At 34.3% G+C, this 24,611-nt stretch overlaps 1 protein-coding gene across 4 annotated transcripts; it reads left to right on the top strand.

The window, feature by feature from the left end:
* Positions 1-284: 284 nt before the first annotated feature.
* On the top strand, positions 285-18,323 carry ZRANB2 (zinc finger RANBP2-type containing 2). Of its 4 annotated transcripts, XM_033225293.1 has the most exons (11): positions 285-636; positions 2,876-2,928; positions 3,019-3,127; positions 4,716-4,798; positions 9,032-9,108; positions 9,336-9,470; positions 10,604-10,773; positions 12,253-12,339; positions 14,691-14,849; positions 15,861-15,935; positions 16,469-18,323. In XM_033225293.1, the coding sequence occupies exons 1-10, from the start codon at positions 581-583 to the stop codon at positions 15,892-15,894; spliced, it is 963 nt and encodes a 320-aa protein (XP_033081184.1). In that variant the 5' UTR covers positions 285-580; the 3' UTR covers positions 15,895-15,935; positions 16,469-18,323. The 4 variants fall into 4 exon arrangements, with proteins under 4 accessions (XP_033081184.1, XP_033081182.1, XP_033081183.1 ...); XM_033225291.1 differs by lacking the exon at positions 15,861-15,935; XM_033225292.1 differs by having other exon boundaries at positions 15,861-18,323.
* The last annotated feature ends 6,288 nt before the right edge of the window (positions 18,324-24,611 follow it).

The following is a 24,611-nucleotide window of genomic DNA, read 5'->3' as shown; positions in this document are numbered from 1 at the left end:
GTTGGTTCCCATGTATAAGTTGTTTACTTATCTGTTACACCTATTTATGTATATATAAAAAATAGGTTTCTTAACGACATCCCACGTGTATGAAATAATATAATTTTTGTGCCTTATTAAAATAATTTCCCTAAAAATTTGAAGAGCCCGAGCTGCCTCTTGCCCTAAAGGAACCCCAGGCCCCTGAATTGATCAGTCACTTCCGCCTCCACCTTTCCAGCTCCACCTATGGAAGCGGAAGTACTTTACTCTTGGGTCCTCCCACCTGTAGGGGGCTCTCCGAGGCTTCTAGTGCCACGAAGGCCTCCTATCTGGGTTGTCCTTATGACGCCTGTTAGTTTAGTCTAGAAAAGATATTTGTATTTTAACTTTTTCATCTAAGAAACAGTAGCACAGGCATCTTAGTCTGGACAACAACGTATAAGCTGAATTCCTGGTCAGTTCCCTCATTATCAAACCCTGACGCAGTAGTAGGCGCGAGTCAGGCAATATGGGGACAGCCCCGAGTTGCCGAAAGTCCCCGGCCCGCTTTCCTCCTGTGAAGACATAGCTGCGGGTGGCTGTGCTGGTGGCGTTCAAGATGTCGACCAAGAATTTCCGAGTCAGTGACGGGGACTGGATTTGCCCTGACAAAAAGTGAGTTCAAGAAGGGTCCTGAATTGGGGCGGAGTTTATTAGTGGAAGCTTTCCGAGGTCCGTTCGGCATTTTCCTTTTCTATGATTTCCTGTGCCTCAAGACGGGTTGAGGCGACGAACCGCCAGTTCCCGGGCGGGAATGAGGCTCCCAATCTCCTCACGAGAGAGGTCTTTCCGGAGTCTTTGTTCTAGATATGTCTTCAGCGTTTCGTCGACATTACCTCTCCAAGGTAGCCTCTCTTTTTAGAGTGCGAGATGGCCTACCTTTTAGCCCCACGCCCCACCCCCGCCCCGGCCAGGTTTCAGCGATAGGAAATCTCTCCGGTCAGGCCGGCTTGGTGTTAGATCTCCCCCACGTGACTTTTCCCTGCAGAACTTTATTCTTGTTCACGGAAAATACTGCTTCCTCGCACTCGTCCTTTTGCCTCTTACAGTTCACCTTGTTTTGTATTTTTACTCAGACTTTTCCTCCGTACTGTTTTTCTCTTTTCCCCAAACTCTAACCTCTTTGATTTGGGAAATTCTGACATTTTCTTTGTGGATCTTTTCTCCACAAGAATTGGGCATTTCGCCTCCTTAGAGCCGAAAAGGAGGGAAGAGGCCTGTGTTTTTGCCTACTCAGCCCTTAAGATGCCTGCAGCAGAGAAGCACGTGTGTTAGTGGCTCTGCTTTTTGACATTGTTGCCCATGCCAATGTACTCTACTAAATTGTTAATCAGATTTTTTTTGAAGGGTGCACAAGTAGATGTATCTATTCGGAAATAACATGGAAAATAATTTGATGTACAACTCATGTTCATATAAAAGCCTTTTATTTATTGTACCTAAGCTGGCCACAAATAAAGAGGTTTTGATTGTAAAGAGCAAAAACTTTGGAACAAACCTTGGTTTAGTTAAAATTCTATTACTTATTTAACTGCTAAAAAAGGAATAGAATTACTTTTTTATGAAAACATGAAACAACATGGATAAGGTGTGTAGATAATGACGTGTAGCAAATTCTAATGGGTAGCTATTGATAGTAATTTGATATTAAGATGACCTGAAGGAGTAGTTCAAGCCTAACAAATGATATTGAATAGAACCAAAGTTATGTATTATCGATAGTATTGCTCTGAGTGGTAAGACGTTACTGAAAACGTTCAAAAGATTTAGAACAACAACTTCTGACTTTGTCGTTACCTGTAAAATAATGTGCTTTTGTCAATGTCTTTAATGACAGCACACCCAGATATTTGAGGTAGGACTCTCAAGAAGAGTGCATTTCAACTCATTTACAAATATATGAATAGAAAGTTGCTTGTACAATATGTGTAAATACAGGAGAAATTTTCAGAGTGTATTTTCCATGCTTAATGGAGTTAAAAGGAATATTTTTAGGGGAAAAACTTAGCCTAAATATTATTTAGAGTGTTTCGCTTTAGTGTCATCCCATACTTCACATCTGTATTGTATTCTAGTATAATGCCTTAAAAATCAGCTTTTTAAAATTTAAGCATTACATGTCATTCAGAGCATTTAACGTACTTTTACCAATATACACGTGCACTTCTAAGGTCATGTGAGTGAACCAGTAATTCTTTAGGTTTGAGTTTGTTGAGTATAAACATAAAGTCATACTGTACTACATATGTTGAGATTATTGGTTTTGGTGATTGTGTCATTTTTTTTCCAGCTAAGTCTCAGAGAACTGAGTTTTGCCCTGTAAAACTCAGTTTTCTTAAAATTATTGAACCTTTTTGTATTTTTAGTTAGTACAACCTATCTTTGATTCCTTACCATCCTACCTACTACCTGTAAAAATATAATTTCATTAAGATCCATGAAGCCCTCCTTGATTTATAAGTGTTTTCCTCATTGGTCCACCCCTGGGGTTTAAAACTCCCTTGTACCTTGTAAGTAATTACTGAAGTGGAGTTAACTGTCACTTCTAACTTTGTAAAGGGATTATAACTAATGATATCTGCTAATGTGAGAACTTGAGGCAGAGATCCTAAGTAACTTAACCAAAATCACATAACTGGTAAATGGAAGATTGGGATATCTTATTTTGAATTTGTGATTCCAGTCTAATGTTTTTCCCCCAGTAAATTGTGAGGAGTTTTTTGTTGGTAGTATTGACATTAACATGATTAAGATATATTAGAAGTTATGAATTCCAGGTATGTAGTGAGGACAAGTTAAAAAGTAAAATTTTACAAATTTAAATTTTTATAAATGCTTTTTATTCTGTTTTCAGATGTGGAAATGTAAACTTTGCTAGAAGAACCAGCTGTAATCGATGTGGTCGGGGTAAGTATTTAAAGAAGATTCTATTTATACTGTATATATATCATTTATTTATTTCTCCAGGTTCATATTGCATGATTTTTCTGTTTTCAGAGAAAACAACTGAGGCCAAGATGATGAAAGCTGGGGGCACTGAAATAGGAAAGACACTTGCAGAAAAGAGCCGAGGCCTATTTAGTGCTAATGACTGGCAATGTAAAACGTATGTTTTTAAAATTATTGTCTGCTCTTTCTTCCAAAATAATAGATCTGGCCACTACTTGTTTATATTACAGCTCTTATTAACCACATTGACAAGCCAGGATAACCTTTTAAATCCAAAGTATTGTTATTCAGTCTCACCTTTAAGTATAGTATAAAGAAATTTTAAATTATTCTTTGCATTTTTTAATGATAATAGTTGTCACTGTGATGGATTATGTATACCAGTAAACAAATGCTTATGGTGAGCTAAAAACCAACTGGGGGGTGGCGGTGCTTAAAAGTACTAAGGCCTACTTCTTCCTATTATTGAAAAATCCCCCCAATTTTTAGACTGTATAGTTAGTGTGAAATACACCATGAAACTCATTTTGCCTATTTACAAAATAATGTTAGATTAATACGTTGTGTGCCATAAGTAATTATGTCTAATTATAGGTAGGTTTCTTAATGATTTTTATTTTCAGGCTTAGATTTAATTCTTTATTGATTTTTCCAACTTCCATCTTTTCTCTGTGCAGATGAATCCTATGTGTATGAAAGAGGAGTAAACCAAAAAAGTATTAAATAAATTTCTCTTTTTGTTTGTTTGTAGTTTTTGTTTTGTGTTTTTTGTTTTTGAGACGAGGTCCCACTCAGTCACCCAAGCTGGGGTGCAGTGGGGCGATCTCAGCTCACTGTAACCTCTACCTCCCAGGCTCAAGCAATCTTCTCACCTCAGCCTCCTTAGTAGCTGGGACCACAAGCCTACACCACCATGCCTGGCTCATTTTTTTATGTTTTTGGTAGAGACAGGGTTTTACCATGTTGCCCAGGATGCTCGAACTCCTGAGCTCAAGCATTCTGCCTGCCTTGGCCTCCCAAAATGCTGGGATTGCAGGTGAGGCATGAGCCACTATTCCCCACCCTAGAGTCTTAAATAAATTTCTGATCCTCTAGATTATAAATTTGTATTGGAAAAGTTTCCAGCAACAGATTTGGTCACTGGATTTGGTATGCTTTGGAATTCAGTGCTTGAACTGATACCTCAAAAAAGTAAATTAACATTATTTATAGGGTATAACCATACTCTTTAAGGTATATTCAGAAACTGAGAAATTAGTGGAGCCTTTAATTTAAGGTTATTTTTTTTCATAAGGCATCAGAATATCTATACAGGTTCAGTATCAGTTATCTGAAATGTTTGTGGGTTCAACATCCCTAATCTGAAAATCTGAAATGCTCCAGTGAGCGTTTCTATTGTGTCATGTCCTCTCCCAAAAAGTTAGATTTTGGAACATTTTTGGATTTTGAATTTGTGAATTAGTGATACTCGACCTGTGGTTATAGTTTGTCATTTACTTCTCAAAATTACAAAGGCATTCTTCATACTATATAAATTTTGCTTCTCTGCTTAAATGGTTCAGTCCATTGTTGGAATCCGCATTTACTCTTCAGACCATTGTACATTTTCTTTGTTTACATTACCACTTAATAAACATGTTGATAGTGGTTTCATCCTAGTTTTTATTTTAAAATTCTAAAATATCTAAAAATTTGATATCCATCTATATTATAGCCTACTAATTTGGTGTTTTTCACTTCTAAAGTTGCAGCAATGTGAATTGGGCCAGAAGATCAGAGTGTAATATGTGTAATACTCCAAAGTATGCTAAATTAGAAGAAAGAACAGGTACGATACAACCACATTTTAACCAAATGATTTTTTTTAAAGCACTAAATATTGAAACAATAATTGTATCACCTTCGAGTAAGAGCCACAGTAAGTGAGGATTCTGTTTATTCTGCTCTGAATGTTTCTTACTGGAATTTTTTCTCCCCATACACACATACAAATCTGTTGTTTCACAATTTCACAATTTATAAAATAACAGTGTTAGGGACCTTTATCCTAACAAGGAGGGACATAAGAGTACTTTTAGAAATATTCTCCTCCTCTCCCTTTCACTGGTTTGTGTGTTTATTAGTAATGATATAATGATATCATTTTTAAATTCTTTTGATAGTCTGCTGTGACTTAAAAGGGCAAAGCCACACAATTTAAAGTGTTCTTCTAAAGCTTTGGCAATAATTCTGCAACTTAACTATGTGTGAGGATCATCTGAAAAACTTTTTAAAATACAGATTGCAAAGTGCAGACCTGTTGAAGTTATTTGGTGGTGGGTTTCCAAAATCTGCAGGTGTTTTGGTGTTTGGTAATCATTGGCCTAATTAATAGCTGATCACTGGCTTTGTGTGTTGTTACTGGTGAAATGAAAATGTTTACCTAATAGCATACAGTTTTTCCATTATCACCAATTAGCCCAACCACATTATCTGTTTACTTAAAATCTGATTTGTCATTCAACTGCTTATATGTCACATGATCAAAAGATTCCTTCTATATATAGTCACCCTGTCACACTTAGACTTGGTGAACTACTTCCCTCTTTTCTTTGCCTCTCTAACTTTAGGCCATTTTCATTGTCTGTTTAGTTTCTAGGGATCAGAGGGCCACTGTTGAATCTTTTCCACCTAGCTCTTCCAGACTTCAACAGAAATTCTACTTTTATCTCCTCCACCCCTTTTTAAAAAATTATATTCACATATGTGAGAACATTATAATGTCCTCGATCCGCCCCTCCCACACCCCACCACCATTTTCAATCCTCAAATCCTACCTTATTCTTAGGAAGTGATTTTGCCTTTCCACTGATTGGGTAAGTTAAGGCCTTCTGACAAGGATCTGGTTTTTTTCTTCCCTCATCTAAGGTACACCGGCACCCCTCCCCCACCCCATTGGATTGATTGATTATTCTATCTCCTTTGCAGGTTTCTCTTCTTTTGGCCACTGATGTTGGGATTCTTCGCAGCCATCCCTGACCCTCTTTCTTTCCTCTGTTTTCTAGATGTTTTCTTCTAAGCCCAAAGTTTTAAGTAACTTTGCCTTGATACCCAAGTTTATGTCTCCAGCTCAGACTTCTTTGACCCATATATCCAGCTGCCTATTCAACATTGCCATGCAAATATCAAACTCATTATATTCAAACTGAATTTGTGATTTTTACCCCTGGGACCTGACCCTCTTCCAATGATCTCTTTCTCATGATTAGTACCACTCACCATACATTTGTTACATAAGCTGGAATTCTAGATGTCCTTCTTAGCCTAGATAGCTCCTTCTTGGTATCTCCAATACCCCAAAAATTCTTTTTCATTACCACCTTAGGCAAAGATATTATTATGTTTTGTGGAAAAATAGCCACCTAGCTGGTTTCTACATATTTGTATTTCCAAATTTAAAACCCTTTTTTAAAAACTCCATTTTGATTGCTTTTAGAATAAAGTCTAAAATCTTTTTAACAGTTTCAAAACTTAAAAAAACTTTTGACCTATTTCCTGACTCCTTTATAGTTTCATTATCACAAGAACTATAGTTTAACAAAGAAGTAAGCAAATTTTATATTGGTAACTTCTCACATTTCTTTACTCGTTGTCATTTTTCGGTCATTCTGGTGTTTTGAACCTTTCTCACTTCTGTTACTACAAGTATTTGTCTTTGCTGGTAACAGTTGAAGGTGTGAAATGACTTACTCTGTTGCTGTCCACTTTCTTTTCGCTATTTATAATAAAGCAGTGCAGGATTCAGGGAGCATTTCGTAAGCATGAGACAGATATGAATAAAAGAATGTGATTCACTACCTCTGAAAGATTGCTGCCTTATCCTGTGTAATTCCATCAAATTGTTCAGTAATTTATTTCTTCTGTTTCGGGATTTAGGATTATTTTTTTTTTTGGTCAGCATTAAAAAAAAAAAACATTAAAGATAATGGCATAAAAACAATCTTAGCACATTGCGGTTTTTATTCTTTTGGATTATTTCCTTAGAATAAGTTCTCAGGAGTTGAATTAATTGTTCAGAGTGTAGAATCACAGAATTTTCCTGTTAGTGCCTTGGTTATTCCTTTGAAGTACATGTTATATTCATCCCCCTTTCCCGCTTTTTTTCCATTGTCACAATCCTGATCCAAACATTAATTTTAAACCTGTGTTTCTTTCCTGTCCCTTGCTCAGCTTTTATATTATACTGTGAGACAAATTTGAGAATATATTCATTGTAAGACTTACACAGAAATTCTTGGTTACTTTCTAAAGCATTCCGAAGAAATTCAAATTCATTAGATGATTCCAGAATTATGTTTTCTGTATTCATTTCTTGAAAACATTTATAGGCCACTGTGCAAGGTGCTGGGGATACCTAAGTGAGCAAAATAGTCTTACAGCACCAAAGATTAATGAAGTCCTCTTTAGGAAAGCTGTGCTTAAGCTAAGAAGTGAAAGATGAGTTACCTGAGTAATGGATTAAACACTCTTCTTTCTGTGTGTGGAGAAGTAATTAGGAGAGGTGTGGCAAGAGTGGAAATAAAACCAATTTATACGCATTACCGAAAATGCTTTAAATCAGTAGAATGAAGGAAACATACATACCATTCCATTGATTCCACTATCTCAGGTATTCAGTGAAAATGATATGCTTCAGTTTTTTCACGATAGGGAGCTAGTGTATTTTCCATTTACAGGGAAAGAGTTATGAGCTAGATTTATATTGTATGGGTTCATACAACATACCTTACTAATGTCTTTGTTGTCAACAGACTATTTTGCTGCCTTTTAAAATAATTTTATTTACATACTTTCGAAAAATTAACTACGTGAGTTATAGTTCACTTTCTGATCTTACTATGATTTATTTTTGAGCTTTCCGTATTTGTCATTTTTTTCAGTTTTTTCCTATGTAAATTGTTTCCCATTTAGATCACATGTATGTTTAAAAATATTTTTATTAACTTCCAACTATTTTGAAGTTTTCACTAGTACAAAGTATAATGAAGAAAAGATGTTGTATTAGTGTGGGTTTTTTTTTTCCAGAAAGTGAAATTTTAAAAATGTTTTTTAAATGTTCATGATAGGCAAATTTTAAGTTACAAGTCCTAATTTTTATAAAATATTTTTATTATAAATCTGTTTAATATTTTGCTGATGAATGAAGTCCCTAAGTCTGAAAATCACGGGCCGTATGTCCTGATACTGCTCTGGAGTATGTGACCAGTTAGATTGTATTACTCTTGATCAACATATACCTCTTTAATTTTCAACGGGAGACTTTTTCAGAATATGTCAGCTCACTTTTCCTAAAGCTAGCTCATTTTCTTTAATTCCAGTCTCTCCTTTAAGCTTATGTCAGAGATCTGCCAAATGAATTGTATACATTGGGTATGACATGAAAGAACAGTGGTTTGCTAATCTTAACTACTTTTTAATAGAATAATTTAATTTCAAAATGTACTGGCTACTTCAGAGAACCTATGTGACTTTTACCTATGTGTTTATACCAATTAAACCAGGGCCAGAAGATGGCGTTTATTGTGTTACTGTGTTTGTCTGTATAATTAGGAATTTTCCAAGCTCTAATAAGGCCTGCTACATTTTAAAGTAGCAAAATTTTAGTGTATCAGAAGATTTCAGACTATTTGCCTCTGGTAAACAGTGGAATTTAATGCTTGGTTGTTACTGAGCCCAGAAGAATTCTTCCCAGAAGAATTATGATAAACTATAGAGGAAAGTCCTTTAAACTTTGTAGCAGAAGTTTGAAATGTTTTCCACCAATACATTCTATGAATTGAATAAGTCGTAGGACAATTTGGAATTGAAAAGAGCTAGAAGTATAGCCATGTGACGTTCCAACTAAGTTCTATTTATTTTCTGTGGTGATTTCTAATATGCTTTCTTAAAGACTAGTAATTTGTTAGATGGGTAGGCAGCTATTGTTGATTAGATTTTTGTTGTTGTTTGGAGATTTGGGCATGCTGTGTTTATTATTTAAATCAATTGTCATCGGGTAACAATTTGTGCCCTCTTTTTTAAGGATATGGTGGTGGTTTTAATGAAAGAGAAAATGTTGAATATATAGAAAGAGAAGAATCTGATGGTGAATATGATGAGGTAAGCTATATATTGGTGTTCAGATTGAATATAAATTAGAAAAACATAGAAAAAATTCTTAAATGCAAAGGAAAACTTAAACGTATTTTATTTTTGTAAGTGCAATTTGAGTCTTCAGCAACTATCATTTTCAGGAAATCATAAATATCTAAAAATAATTTTGTAGAAAATGTATTAAGTTTAATGCATTGTCAGCTGACAAGTATTTTGAAATTGTTTTTCTCTAGTTTGGACGTAAAAAGAAGAAATACAGAGGGAAAGCAGTTGGTCCTGCATCTATATTAAAGGAAGTTGAAGATAAAGAATCAGAGGGAGAAGAAGAGGATGAGGATGAAGATCTTTCTAAATACAAATTAGATGAGGTGAACAATTTTCTTGTCCTATTTCCCTTTTGTGTTATGTGAGTTACACTATAATATGAATGCTTTTGACAACCTCAGACACTTGGTGAAGATATATTCTGTGTTTTCATTTGTTCTCACAAAGGTTTTGGGTTTCCACTCTGCCAAGTACTATTTGTACTTAGAACATTACTGTTCTGGAGATACGGTAGTGACCAAAACAGAACCACCTTTCTCTTATTCAGTTCTAGAGGAGGAAAGATATAAATAGATAATTTTGATAGCAATAGTCTTATGAAGACACATGATGTGATAACAGTTTAGAAGCAACTTTGGTTTTTGCTGATGGATAATGTCTGAGGAGGTGAAGTTAGAGCTGATAGGAAGTTTGAGCTGATAGGAAGGAGCCAGCAATAAGAGCTGAGGTGAGAGCATATTTAGGCAGAGAACAGCAAATACAGGTTCCCTAAATAGGAGATAAGCCAGCAGCCTTCAAAAATATCATACATAGGCCAGTATAATTAGAGCAGAGGGGAGAATGAGATGAGGGGGACAGCACACACTTCAGGTCTGGTGATACTTGTTCTGTCAGGCCAGAGTGTAAGTTTTATTCCATATTAAGAGTACCTTAGAGCCTGATCATAAGAGGTCCTAGAATGCAACTAAAGAAATAATAAGCCAGTTTTAAAGTTTTTAAGAAAAAAGTGAGATGTATTTATCTGGCCTGTGTTTCAGAGTGATGACTATCAGTATATTGAGATATTAGAGAGACAGAGTGGATCTTCAGATTTGAGGAGACCAGCTAAGAGGTTACTATAATATGCTAGAGAATAAGAAACAGAGTTTCTAAGACCAAGAATGGTGGATTCAAGGACTTTTAAGGAGGTGGACTTGAAAATTATTGGGTGATGCATATGTGTGACAGAAAAAGTGTGTATGACCTCCAGGTTTATGTCTGTGCAATACCTGAGACAAAGCTGTCAAGTGTGTTTATTTGAGATGAGTTTAGTAGGTGAATTTTAGAATTCCGAATGAATTTGCTGAGATACCTGTGATATATGTATATGGAGGTGCTCAGTACACTTAACTGTTTTATCTTTCCTGGTAGGTAACACTAATATCTAAATGTCTAATTATAATTGAATTTTTGTTAGGATGAGGATGAAGATGATGCTGATCTCTCAAAATATAATCTTGATGCCAGTGAAGAAGAAGATAGTAATAAAAAGAAATCTAATAGACGAAGTCGCTCAAAGTCTCGATCTTCACATTCACGATCTTCATCACGCTCATCCTCCCCCTCAAGTTCAAGGTCTAGGTCCAGGTAAACGGGTACAGGTCAAGGGTAACACCAGTCAAAATGTCAGTATCTAACTTTTTTATTTACAAATTTTGTTTTTCTTGACAAGATAAACTTTCCTTTTTATTTTAAAAATTTAATTCAAGTCAACTTTTAAAACAATTTTTCAACTTAGTGCCATACAGTTGTTGTCCAGTATTTTTAGAAATGTGAAGTCTTAGCATGAAACTTCCTTAATTTATTTTAGTCTCATGCTTTTGACTACAATAGACTTAAAAACTGAATTGAATTTTTACATACACTTACATTTAATTAATCTAAAGAGATAGCTTACATTTAGAAATTAAGTAAAGGGAAGATCTATATTTTCATTCAAGATGTTAAAGGCTAGCACAGAAATTTTCTAGGCATTAAATCATTGCTTATTATACAATGTTTAAATAGTTTGCTTTGATATCAGTATTCTGAATAAAGGAGCAAATTCAGCCATGTTAGTTCTGTTGACTTAATGTTCATAATTTTGAGAAGTCCAGGAGTAAACTAAATAGAGGACTCATTTGTTGTACTTGAATATTTTTTATTTGTTGATGTAAACTTTGTAATCTCTGATTTTATAGTTAACAATAAAAATAAAATTGTAGGTGAGTGAAAGCAGTGATTTAAATTTAACAGTGTCCTCTTGAAGAACCTTAATCACAGTTAAGTGGTGGCATGGGCAATGAATTTTAATCATATTTAGGAATAAAATATTAGCTATTAGTGTATAACAATTAGATATATGTTAATTGAGCACTACAAAGCCTGAAAGCTTAACAAAGTGGGGCTATAGCTAGTAATTTTTTGGTAAAAATATAGTGATCTTTTTCTACAGGTTATTATTATAAAAGACAAATTATAGTTGTAAATTAGATTAATGAATTTTGTGAGTTTTAAAATTTGTATGAACCATGTCTCCCCTTGTGTCATATTTTCCAATAATATAATTACCTAACAATGACAGAATTACACATTTTCCCTTTAATTCTCTAAGCATTGAGTAAACAGAAACATGTAGGGATGAAATACACACATGCCAACATTCAAAACTTTGTACTAACTAGAAACAAAAAGGGGATTTATAAAGGAAAATGATGGAGACATTTTAGAGAAATTAAGTATAAACTGCAGCATTCTGTTTTCTTGGATGTATTCTGGGTAGCTTCTAGTTACTTGTAAACAAAGTATTCATTGTTTTTGTAATAAAGTGATAATACTTGATGTTTTATTTGTCTAGTTGAGTGGCTTTAGGGTAATTTAATCACTTGGAAAGTGATAGTTATTTTTTTAATTACCTTTGTTACTGAATCTTATCTAATTTAAAATACTATGTTTTGAAAGTATATATCTCGTATAGTTATCTTTTTATATGAAAATGAACTCTAATACATATCTTTCTTTCAGTGTTCATATCACAAAGCTCAATTAAGTGGTCCTGGAAAAAAAAATCCTTCCATGTTGTTCCAGGTCCCGTTCAAGAAGTTCTTCCAGTTCGCAGTCAAGATCTCGTTCCAGTTCCAGAGAACGTTCGAGATCTCGTGGGTCGAAATCAAGGTGAATGAGGTAGCATCTCTCTGTAAAGCAGAGAGAAAAATATTTAAAGGCTGCAGAAGGTGTTGCTGCTTTTTCCCCCCTTATTTTGCTTCTACTTGTCAATTTTATTTTAGCATTAGAAAACTAATGCACTTGCCTCAGCTTAATTTTCTCACCATGAAATGTTTCCATTGCCAGCAGTGTGCCAAGACATTCCCATGGTTGAAATCAGGTGTCTATTTTGCATTATGCAGTGTTTATTATTTTGGCACTAAGATGTGATGAAGTAGGAAGATGAAGCCAAGTCTTATCGCCACATCGTATATTAAGATTATATATGGCCAGGCACAGTGATTCATGCCTATAATCCCAGTACTTTGGGAGGCTGAAGTGGGAGGATCACTTGAGGCCAGGAATGTGAAACCAGCCTGAGAGACAAGGTTATAGTGAACCTTGATCACTGTAATCCAGCCTGGGTGACAGGAGTCAGACGATGTCTCAAAAAAAAAAAAAAAGTAGTAGTTCAAATAAAATTACATATGTAAATAAAAAGAAAAATTTTCTTCATTATTAAAAGGAAGAAAAATAACCCTGCCTCAAAACAGGTTCTGTTTTGCACAGCAGTTGTTTCAATATTTTCAGAAACAAATTTGCCATTTATATCAGATCAAGTTCCTAGAGAATACTGTACTCTCATTTTCCTTTCTAGTTTTACACACAGTGTTACTTATAGAGCACAAAACACTCTCAAAACTAAATCAGGAAATCTAGTTGGTTAGTTGAGATAGGATGTGGTCTTAAGTAGTAGACAGTGTTGTAAACTTTCAGGTTGCATGTACTCACATCTGTAGAGGGAAACATAATTTGAAAGATGCTCTTTCAGGAAATTTTTCTGTATTTAGTCAAAATATGCTATCTTTGTTTTTAAGTTAATTTATGATGACCTACTAAAAGCATCTAAAATAAAAATAAGAAAATGAAATTCCATATTTGTGGAAATTCACGTTGAAGTCTCAACGTGGCTCTTTTGGTAAAAGTACTTGCTGCTTTGAATCAAATTTAGCATTAAAGGACTGCCACAGTGTAATCATGTTAAGGAGAAAAGAATGATGTGCACACTTGCATTATAAGCCAATAAGAAATAGGTAACAAGGCCAGGCTCGGTGGCTCATGCCTGTAATCCCAATACCTTGGGAGGCCAAGGTGGGAGGGCTGCTTGAGCCCAGGCGTTCGAGACCAGCCTGGGCAACACAGTGAGACCTTGTCTACTAAAAATAAAAATTAAAACAACCAACCAGGCATGGTGGTGTATTCTGTAGGCTGAGGTGGAAGGATCACTGGAGCCCTGGAGATTGAGGGTGCAGTGAGCCATGCTACTGCACCACAGCCTGGGGAACAGAGCAAGACCCTGTCTTAAAAAAAAAAAAAAAAAAAAAAGCTGAAGTAGAGAGCAAATTATTTTTTATTGTTACCATTATTATTTAAGTGCTTTATAGGTAAAAATCCCTAAGTTATGGTATTCCCTTTGGGAACCATTATAATTTAAGGTTTACAGAACAGCCTTCATATTCTTCCCATTTTTTCATTGCTTGTAACTTTCCAAAGAATTCTCCTTTTGGGCTTTCTGGTTTTATTTTAAGCCCAAAGGTGAATTTTTTGGGAAGTTTGAGCTAAATTCCTTCAACCAAAATATACAAGTGAAGAAAAAAAAATTGTATTTAAACATTTACACATTTACTTCTACGTGAAGCATGTGAATGTCAACACTTCATACTTCATAAATAGTGGGTTTTCATAAAAATAAGTATTGTAAATATAAATCATTTTAAAGTTACTTTTTATTTATTTTTGAATATTTCGCAATTTAGTACAGTTACTAGTCTTTTGTTTCTGTCCCATATGCCTGATTTTTCCGTAACAGTTTAATGAGTTGAATAATTCCACATGGAATTGTGTTTATTGTCCTTGGGAAGTGGTATATAAGATACATATTTTCTCCTCAAATGTAAGGATGTAGTTTCTAAACATAAAGTCTTGTTAATGCAGTTACCTGCTGATTTTATAATACTATAATATTTGTGTATACTTTGGAAAGTCTTAAAAAAAGTTTTAAATTCTATTTTGATATAGTAAGCAGGGTTTTAATTACACATGATAAAATTTTAAAGAGAAAAATTAAAATAATGTTTTAAGTAGAATGTTTTCATGGTTGATCCAGAAGTCTTCTGTTGAGTAAGCAGTAAGTATTCTTCCTTATAAAATTTTCATAGTTGTTATAAATCCTGTTTGTTTTTGGAGCTATCTGATAACTAAATAATCTTCCTTATTTCTTCTTTTAATGAAATGTTTGATTTGTTTCTCAATCAATGAAGATCCAGCTCCAGGTCCCACAGGGGCTCTTCTTCCCCACGAAAAAGATCTTATTCAAGTTCATCATCTTCTCCTGAGAGGAACAGAAAGAGAAGTCGTTCTAGATCTTCTTCATCTGGTGATCGCAAAAAAAGACGAACAAGATCACGGTCACCCGAAAGGTTTGGGTTTCTGTAGAAATAAGAATGGGTGTTCTTAAGTGTGTTTAATAGATAAACTTTCCTAGTCAAGGGTTAGATTTTTATTATCTCCTGTGTTCCAACTTTCTACTTTTCAACTTTGAACTTCAAAAAAACATTACTTTGTTTATCCTTTGTATTTTGATCAGTTTGTTTAGAATTGTAGATCAAACCATTCTTTGATCATTTTATTGTTTAAATTTTTATTTCCATTTATAATTTTTATAGCCAACTCTCGGTTATTTCTGTCTTTTGAGATTGCAATTGAGGAGCTATATGTCGAAGTAATTTATGAGTTGACTTTTATGTTTAGGCTTCTTTCCATACTAATAGTCAAGAATTCTAGAGCATCTAATAAAAAATTAACTTTCAGATCACTGGGAATCTGTCCTCATTTAAATATGTGTAAATGCATTTCCACAGCAAATGCTTCATACCCTTTATCTATAAGGAAATTACTCCTTGTAGCTAATACATTTTTCATATTGCAGTCCAAATCTTTTTTGAGAAAGGCCTATGTTAGGTTACTTTATGTGTACTGACACTTTTAATATTGGAAGAGTGCAACTGTCATCTGTCAGCCTTTTCTGCAACAGGCTAATTACTTAGTTTCATTAATTTTCACTGTTCTCAATTACATAGTCATTTTAATGGCTTTATTTGTAGTTGCAAATTTTTCATATTTTATTAGCTCATGAAAATAAAGATTATGTAAAGTCTATTGATTGCTGGGTTCAGTGGTAGGATTATCTCATGATTCCTACTTGTACAGAATGATTAGTTTTGCTTCTTCACATTTTCGAGTTTAGATGTTAAGATTACACACAGTCTTGTTTCTCTGCATTTGTTTCTTTGTTAAAAAATTACTCTGTTTTTGAGTGGAATTCATTCTGTTGCTTTCTTACCACTTCTGCAAATTTTTATCTTAGCCACATATAATCCCCCTAGTTTGTTGTCATCTAAACTTAATGAACATGTTCTCTATTCCATAAGCCAGGTGATTGGTGAAAACACTAAACAACCCTGAGCCCAGGGCCAACCCCTACGGAACACCACTACTTTACCCAGGTTGATATTGACTTATTCATACTAGCTGCATGAATATAACCCTATAGCAAATTGTACAATCATCTTGTGTGACCTAGGTTTCCAAAACTTATTTATGAATATATTTTCTCATACACAGAAGCCTTGCTGTATCTTTTTACATAATAGACTTCTTACACTTTCTACACCGTGTCACAGAGATTGCTTTAGTCACACTTCCATTACCAAGTTTATATGCTTTTGTTGTACATTTTCTGTAATTTTACACATTTTTGCAAGGCTTTTCTTCAATATCTTAAATAATTGAGAGGTGGCTATATTTTGAAATGAGATTCTTTTGAAATTGTAGAGAATTTTTAATTGTATTTATATAACTGGGCTCATATCCAAAGTCTAAACATATAATTTTATGTGTGTAAGTTCCTATCTCAGTTTTTTATTTTTTTGCTAGCATCATGGTACTGAATTTTGTATACTTTCACAGTCTTAAGAATGAATGCTGAAATTTAGCTCTAGCTTACTTGAATGCCTGCTCTCTCCATTATGTCTTACAGACGCCACAGGTCATCTTCTGGATCATCCCATTCTGGTTCCCGTTCAAGTTCAAAAAAGAAATAATGTATTAAAATTTACATCTTAAAAAAATCCAGTTCAGTGCATGAAGCATATTTTTAAAGAAGTTGGTGTCTTACTTGGTCAGAAGTGCTAAATCTGCTAGTAGAGGTGCATGCCTTTCATTGCTTTTCAAAACAATACAGCTGTGTTTATTTGTGAAGTTAAAAGTAAATAGCATTTTAAGCCATAATGTCCCAAAATAGATGCTCTGTCATTCATTATTACAACCATTTGCTTCATTTAAAACCATTTCAGCTGTAACAAAGTACTTTGCTTCCTAATTTAAACCCATTTTTCTCATTTTCAAATACATCCTGTCCATTGGCTAAGACAGGATTACTTAGGCTTTCCTGAACTTTGGGTTTGGAGGCAAGACTGGAAACTAGTTGGAAACAACATACTTGTGGAAAAGACAGTCAACCTGTTTATGCTGTTAACAGATGTCAAAGTGATTCTCATCAAAAAAAAGTTAAACTATATTGTAAGCAGCCAACTGTAAATGTCTTTACTTTGAAATTCCCTCTGCTAAGGGTGCCTTAGAATCATTGTGTCTCTTTTATCCAGCTTTACTTTTTTGCTCCACATTTAATGCGAAAGAATCTTGTGACATCTACAAGGAGAGAAGTGGGATTTATTTTCCTTTTTGACACACAATTTGGGACAAAAAAGAAAGTCATAAGAGTTTATCTCTTCTCTACTGATATGGTTGCTTGATAAAGACATCTCAAAATGTTTACCAATGTTTTAAGAAGCTTTGTGTGATATTCTTCAAAATCTAGTTACCAAATATGATATGGTAGAAAAGGTAAATCATAGTCAATGAGCAAATTGAAGTAAGCTTTTAAAGTATATTTCTCTTTTGGTGAAAGGCCAATGGAGATATTGTGAATTTAAGTGAACATTTGCCTCAAGATGTTAACTATAAACATACTGCATATAATTTTCTTCTGAATAACAAGTGAATGCTTATCTCTACATGATGTAAGCAAAAATCATTATTTTTCCTATTCATTTGAAGTAAGTTATGGCTTAAAATGCTTTCGGAGTTCATTTCTCAAAATTAAAATCTGGTCACGTGAGCTTCAGTTTGTTTTCTGGTTTAAAAAATAAAAAGGTTTCTCTTAACAGTATTTCCAGTGACAATGCAAGGTAAGTATATCAAAGAAAATCAACAGTTGTGCTTGGGGGCTTTTTGTTATGGGATATTGATTTCTTTTTCTTGTTTTTTTTCCGTAACATTGTCTGCTGCAATTTAAATAAAAAATTACGACATTTTAAGATATTTCGTAGACAGACCAAACAAAAATATATGTTTTTATTTTAAAATGAATGTTTTTCTCTTCAGCTGATCTAAAAATGAAAGCAAAATATCTAATGTAGAAATATTTTGATAATATTTTTACAGTGAGCTTTCCCATGTTTGTATGTCTTAATTTTCTTTGCTGCGTTTATGTAGGTTGCACAAGAACTTTTACTCACTTGTAATTGTGCCTCAGACTTTTTGAAAGTCTACCTTCTAAATTACCCAGATGATCTAGATTCTACATGTTACCATTGGTTTATTCTTGTGCTTTCTGTATTTAAAACTTTGGCTGTACTAAGCAAATGCAAGGTTATAATTTAGCTAATAGTAGTTTACAGACAATTCTGATGATTATGATTTCATTTGGTTTAACTAAACTGTACTAGTTCATTTCATAAGGAAATGATACTGTAGACAAATGTAAATAAAGCCTGTGAGTCAAGCATCAAGTGGTGTTTGTTAGAAATAAACTAGAGATTTTTAAACTCTGATCTAATGTTCATTTTTAAACTAATTACAGTTTTCTTTGTTACCTTTGATGTGTTAATTTTTTATACTCTTTATATTTACCTACCTTTTATATATGATTGCTTGGTATTTTAAATTCCAAAGCCATTATCACTGCAACCTCAGAATTTTTAATTTTAATCTTTTTTTTTCTTTTTAAATAGAGCTCCTAAATTAGTTGCACACTTCTTGCCAAACATTACATCCCTCATTCCGTGTGGTAAAATACCATATCATAGTGTGCTTCTGTAACTACTCTTAAACTGTCACCTTATATAAAGCACTCAGCTGTCCACTTAACAGCTAAGTTTTCTTAAGTTTCTATTTGGAATCCTTTCATCTAAACAATATTGAATGATATCTGGTAATAAATGTCCAAGTTTAGAACTAGATCTAAATACAAGATCATCTCTAGGCACAATTACCAAGCTTTATTAGGTCTTTGAAACCATGTCATCTCCCCTTCTTGCTCTCTTGTTTACATAGCTGGTGTTGTGGATGTTGGTAAGAAGGTAGGGAATTTCTCCACTTTGCCCCCTGTTTTTGACATAAGGGTTAAATATTTTTTTAAATAGAAATAATCTCATGGCTTTCCTTACCTGGAAATGGTATTTCTGTTTCTGGGAAAATTGAGTAGACAGGTTTAACTAAAAGAGTGTGTGTGTGTGTGTGTGTGTGTGTGTGTAAAAGACAGTTTCGTGTGTGAGATTTGCAGGCATTATCTAATTCTCCCTATAATCTTGTGAGGGTATATACTCTTGCATATCTTCTGTTTCGCAAAAAGGAGGGTTAAAGCACAGGGAAATTAAAAACTTGCCCAAGGAAGCCACCGGAATAGCAAAGTAGGGAGTCACCCCCAAGCGTGATGGAAATTTTCAGTATTATGTCTAATAAAAGCCAAAACTCTTTGAGAAAATAAATGTGAAATTGTTAAGCCCAATGGTCAGGTATGTTTTAGTCTGTTAATTTGGTAGAGAATATATAATTTCAGCCAATTATAGTTAGGGAGGTTAGACAAACACTATTTTGGATAACTTTAGATTTACAGAAAAGTTGCAAAGATTGTGCAGACAGTTCTCATATACCCTCACCAAGTTTCTACAGTCATTAGCGTCTTATATTACCATGTATGTATATTTCTCAAAATCAAAACCAACATTGGTATATTACTATTAATTACAGATTTTACTTGAATGTTAGGATGTTTCCCCTTAGGATATTCCATAATCTAGAGTACCATCTTGTACTACTAATATCTTCCTATTCTCTTCTATTCTATGACAATTTTTCATTCTTTCCTCATTTTTGATGATTTTGATAATCTTAGTACTAGCCAGGTATCCTCTAGAATATCCACCACTGCATTCTGTATTTGACTGGTTTTTCTCATAATTAGACTGAGACTATGGGGTTTTGCAGAGAATACCACAGAGGAAAAGTGTCTTTCTCGTCACTTCCTATGGAGGGTACATCATAACCCTGTGACTTCACTGGGAATGTTAACAGTCGTCATTTGGTTAAGGTAGGGTTTGCCCTGATTCACCATTGCAGTTACTATTTCTCCTTTTATCTACTCTTATTCTTTCAAATCAGGTTATACTAAGTATAGCCTATCATAGTAAGACGGGAGAATTAAGTTCCACATCCTTTTGGGGTTAAGTATGTACACAGTATTTGGAATTTTTCTATAAGAAAGATTTGTCTCTATTTCTTTTATATATCTACTCAGGTATATTTATTTTATACTTGTTATTTATTTTTTAAATTGACTTTTTTGACCTTTGGCAAGCCTTTATTCTCTGATAGAAGGGAAAGTAGATGGAGAGAGGGAGGGAAGAATTTTTGGAGAGGTATCAAATAGGAGAAAACGTGGGTTCTAGAGCCGTGGCAAGGCGGTGGGGGGTGCCTTCAACATTAAATGAGAGCCTCCACAGTTAATTACAGTATGAGGAGGGATGGGTCCAGATTGCATTACAGCCAAGTTTGTAGTCATTGAGAGTGAGCAGTAAACACTTAATGGATTTTTTTTTTTTTTCCCCAGCCACATTGAACTACCTGGCTGCTTAAATAAGGGTGTTGTAACATTACACACACATACAAAAAATAAACATGTAGTAATAGGTCTTAAATATTTGTTAGCAAAATAAAAGGTGCCTGGGTAAGAAAAATGTTAACATTAACATTAACATTCTAAATACTTCAGTGCGTGATTAAAATATATCTAAAAAGATTTTGAGGAAAGCTATATACTATTTTATTCAAAGAAATAAAAATACCTAAATTTGAAGCTAAAAATGCGTAGGACAACTCCTTCCCCTAACCTCAATTTAGTAGGAGAAAAGCTCATAAAATACGATTGTACTTGTGTCTGTGGGGAATTGGTTCCAGGATCACCCACAGATACTAAAATTCAAGGGTGCTCAAGTCCCTTACGTAAAACAGCATGGTATTTGCATGTAACTTGTGTATATCCTCTCATATACTTTAAATCATCTCTAGAGTAACCCTAATACAATGCCATACGTTACTTCACATAGATTCAGCATAACACCATGTGGCAAATTCAGGTATTGTCTTTGGAACTTTGTAGGGTTTTCTTTTCCCCTGAATATTTTTAATTTGCAGGTGTTGAATCCGTGGATGCTGGATACAGAACCCGTGAATACAGAGGGCCTATTGTTCTTCAGGTTAGAGATAAAGCCTCTGATAAAATAGGAACAGTTTTGCCTGAATAGAGGCAAACTCTTAACGAGTTGACATGCAGTTTTGAAGGACAAGTTTATAGATGAGTAAGGCAAGCTAAGGTTATTCTCTTCGCAACACTGAATATTTTAATTTTTTAGGGAGCTCAAAATACGATGGCTGTGGGAAACCTCAGGGAAGGACAGGGAACTTTGTAGTAATGATGTCGGAATCAAACTGGACCACAGTGAATATTGACTACAGAATATTGATAATTTGAATACCTAAGTGTTTAACACAGAACAGTGGGATTTTGCTCCTGTCCTGAAGTGAAACATCTATAACCTGTTATTGGTGAGGTTATCACAAAGGCTTAGTACCTCCAACCTAAAAGTAGTAGGAACTAAAGTTTACTTTAATGGGTGTGATGTAGTGGTAGAGTTGTCACTGATACTTGGTTACTATCTGGTTCTTCTGCTGACTTCAGTTTAGTTCATGGTAACTGAGTGACTCGGGACATTCTTTATGCCTAAGTTGTTACACCTATAAAATGAAAATGACTGTTTCTACCTTGTGGGAATTATTATAAATAATAAAGTGGCACATATGTATACAACAAATATTGACAGTTTTTATCCCTTCTCCATGTTTACAGATATTTCATATATATACACACACACGCACATGTATATATACATGTATGTACGTATATGTATACGTGTGTGTGTGTATATATTCTCAGATGCCTGTTTCCCACTTATTCTTTCTAAAGCACCAGATCCATGTATGTAGCTGCCTCCTGTGTATCTCTTATTTATTTATTTAGTTATTTATTTTGTCAAGATGGGTCTTGCAGTGTTGTGCAGGCTGGTCTCGAATTCCTGGACTCAAGTGATATTCCTGTCTTGGCTTCCGAAAGTGCTAGGATTATAGGTGTGAGCCACTATGCCTGGTCTGTGTCTCCCTTCACATGTCATACAGGCAATTTTACTGCATTTAAATTCTCCCTAAATCGTCTATTCACCAAACCTGCGTCTCATGTTGTATTTCGTATTGATAAACAACTGAAGTAAGTGTATTGGGGTGCATCATTGGCAAAATAAGCAACAAATCAAAAAGTAATTTACCTAACTGGGAGGAGCAGATGATAAGAGTTCAAAATGCTTTGTTAGGTTAAAATAACTATGAACAGGCATATCATGTACTAGGTAGAACCAAATTTTATAAGTATAGTTAAAAAGCTTTCAATACAAGAAAATATAAAATACATAACTGCTTGATAACTAGACCAGTAAAGTAGATTTTTACTGACAAATGGTTTGGACATTTATTTTGGCTTATATAATAACACTAACTGTTAATGAGCTATTTCTGTGGTAAGTAATGAAATAAACACCTAAAAGTCAAAACCAAAATGGAAGTGTTCAGTTTTGGATGAAGCAAATCCAATTAATTATAGTCTATCCTCGTATTAACTCTTAGTGGCACTGTTAACCCTAATCTAGCTGTTGACTGTGAACCTGTCAAAAATGTTGCTTTTTCAGCAGCTATTTCCATGTATCAGAATTCTGATCAGGGAAAACAAATTATCTGTATTCTTATAAGTTGAATAATGTATTAGAGCCTAAGAATTTTAGTGTGATATCAGCAAATGTGACATGAGAATAGGAAATATTTCCACCTTTGTAAATGGTGCAGTTAGAATTACAAGATTATGTTGCCCTATATCACACTCACAATTATGTCTCCTATTCGTTATTATTGATACCTTAGAATCACAAAAAGGGAAAGGTTAAGGAGTTAATTCTACCAGAAGAGACTGGTAAAGTCTGCATCAGTAGACTCTGATGTAATGAAGACTACATCAATATTCTCAGGCTGCACACATAGTACCTGTGGCACTAAAACCCTGGGATAGAAGAGTGCTAAGAAGGAAGAAAATAGAATAAGGAAAGTTTTGGTTTTTTTTCCTCAAATTAGTGTTAAGAAAATGTGTTTAAATTCAGACCTCCCATAAAGTATTGCATATCATAAAGTCTAGGGCAGGTACCTGACTGAAAAACTACATTTTGAAGCACTGATGACTGATAAGGGAGACATAAAATGTGTAACCTGTAATTTTGGTGAAGCCATTGGAAATTAGCAAACCTACACTGTTTTCTCTACTTTTGGAGACTATTCATCTGTTGGTAAAGATTAGGAGGGAAGGAGATGTCAGGGTTTATAGTTAATGTAGATGCAAAAGAAAGTCTTGTTCAAGGACTCCAAAGACATTTAACGCTTAATATAAGTTAAACATTGATCATTCATTTTAGGCACCACTGCATTCTGGTATCATTGCTTAGTGCCCTTTTGATTATATTTTCTGGGGCTGTTTGAATCAGTATGGTCTATTTTTGTAACATCCTTAATTTTTTTTATTAGAGGATAAGTTAGCACAGCCCTTTCAGAGGCTAATTTGAGAGTATCTGAAAAATTAGAATATTCACAGTACGAACATTTAAACATACTAATGAATTATATTACTGCATGTTAGGCAGTGAACTAATGTTAGATACCTTGATTGAAGCAAGGATAACAATTCTGATTGCTACAAAGGATATAAAAGGGGTAGGTGTATACTGCTCTTAGGACAGTAAGTATAAAACCTTGGGGTCAGGCAAATTATACTTGGTAGCTGAATTCTTAAGAGTTCAGTACCAGCGGGGCTGAGTCTGCTCCTGGATATGATGATAAGCCAGTAAATAGCTTGGGGGAAAAAATGGTCTTAAGACAGAATTGTAGAGTTAGAGCACCTGTCATGCAAGCCTCGTAAGCCATAGAAGGGAATTTACATTGTACGCGAAGAACAGTTGGAAAATAGTGAACAGTTTGAAGTGACCTAGTTAGTTTTAATACAAATTGCCCACTGCTTGGAGAATAGATCCGAAAGAACCATACTGGATGGTAAGGGAATAGTAAAAAGTCTTACTTAAGCAAATTAAAGTTATTACAAATTTATATGATCAAAACAGCACTAAATTTTAGGGTAACTACATGACAAAGACCAATAGTGTTTTAAGAAGTTTAAAATGTGGAAATAGGTAATTTGAGCCATTGTGAGATTCATTCCTCAGTAAATGGTAAAAGTAGTATTTAAGGTAGACTCTAATAAATCATGGAAACATATTTTAATTTCCATAACCACTGAGAGAATAATAAAGGTATAACGAAGTAGAGGGGAAAAGTTGGAGTAATGAAAATGATTAAATATAAATTAGTTTTTTAAGAGACAATGACAAAATAGCAAGCCAGTTAAACTGTTGTACCTAGAAGTGGATTATACACTCCAGTTAATCCAGAGTATCAGAGTTAAGATAAATTGACAAAACCAATTGTGTATTTGTAATATGTATTTTCAGTTTGGAAATAAGAGAATGGGAAAAGGAAAAGTTTGGAATTAAACATTCCCATTGATCAGCAAATAGCAGTGGAATTTTTTTTAATGAAAATACAATTTATCAGGCCAGGTGCAGTGGCTTACACCTGTAATCCCAGCACTTTAGAGGCCGAGGCGGATGGATCACGAGGTCAGGAGATCGAGACCATCC

This window comes from Trachypithecus francoisi, unplaced genomic scaffold (genome assembly GCF_009764315.1).
Source record: "Trachypithecus francoisi isolate TF-2019V2 unplaced genomic scaffold, Tfra_2.0 Lachesis_group12, whole genome shotgun sequence".
Classification (NCBI taxonomy): domain Eukaryota; kingdom Metazoa; phylum Chordata; class Mammalia; order Primates; family Cercopithecidae; genus Trachypithecus; species Trachypithecus francoisi.
This window is presented reverse-complemented; position numbering and strand designations above follow the sequence as displayed.

Bases quoted from the DNA above. Each gene is read 5' to 3' on its own strand.
- ZRANB2 (XM_033225291.1), top strand. From the start codon at position 581: ATGTCGACCAAGAATTTCCGAGTCAGTGACGGGGACTGGATTTGCCCT. The intron at 637-2,875 runs GTGAGTTCAAGA...TTCTGTTTTCAG, and splicing joins TGGATTTGCCCTGACAAAAA to ATGTGGAAATGTAAACTTTG. The intron at 4,799-9,031 runs GTACGATACAAC...CTCTTTTTTAAG, and splicing joins TAAATTAGAAGAAAGAACAG to GATATGGTGGTGGTTTTAAT.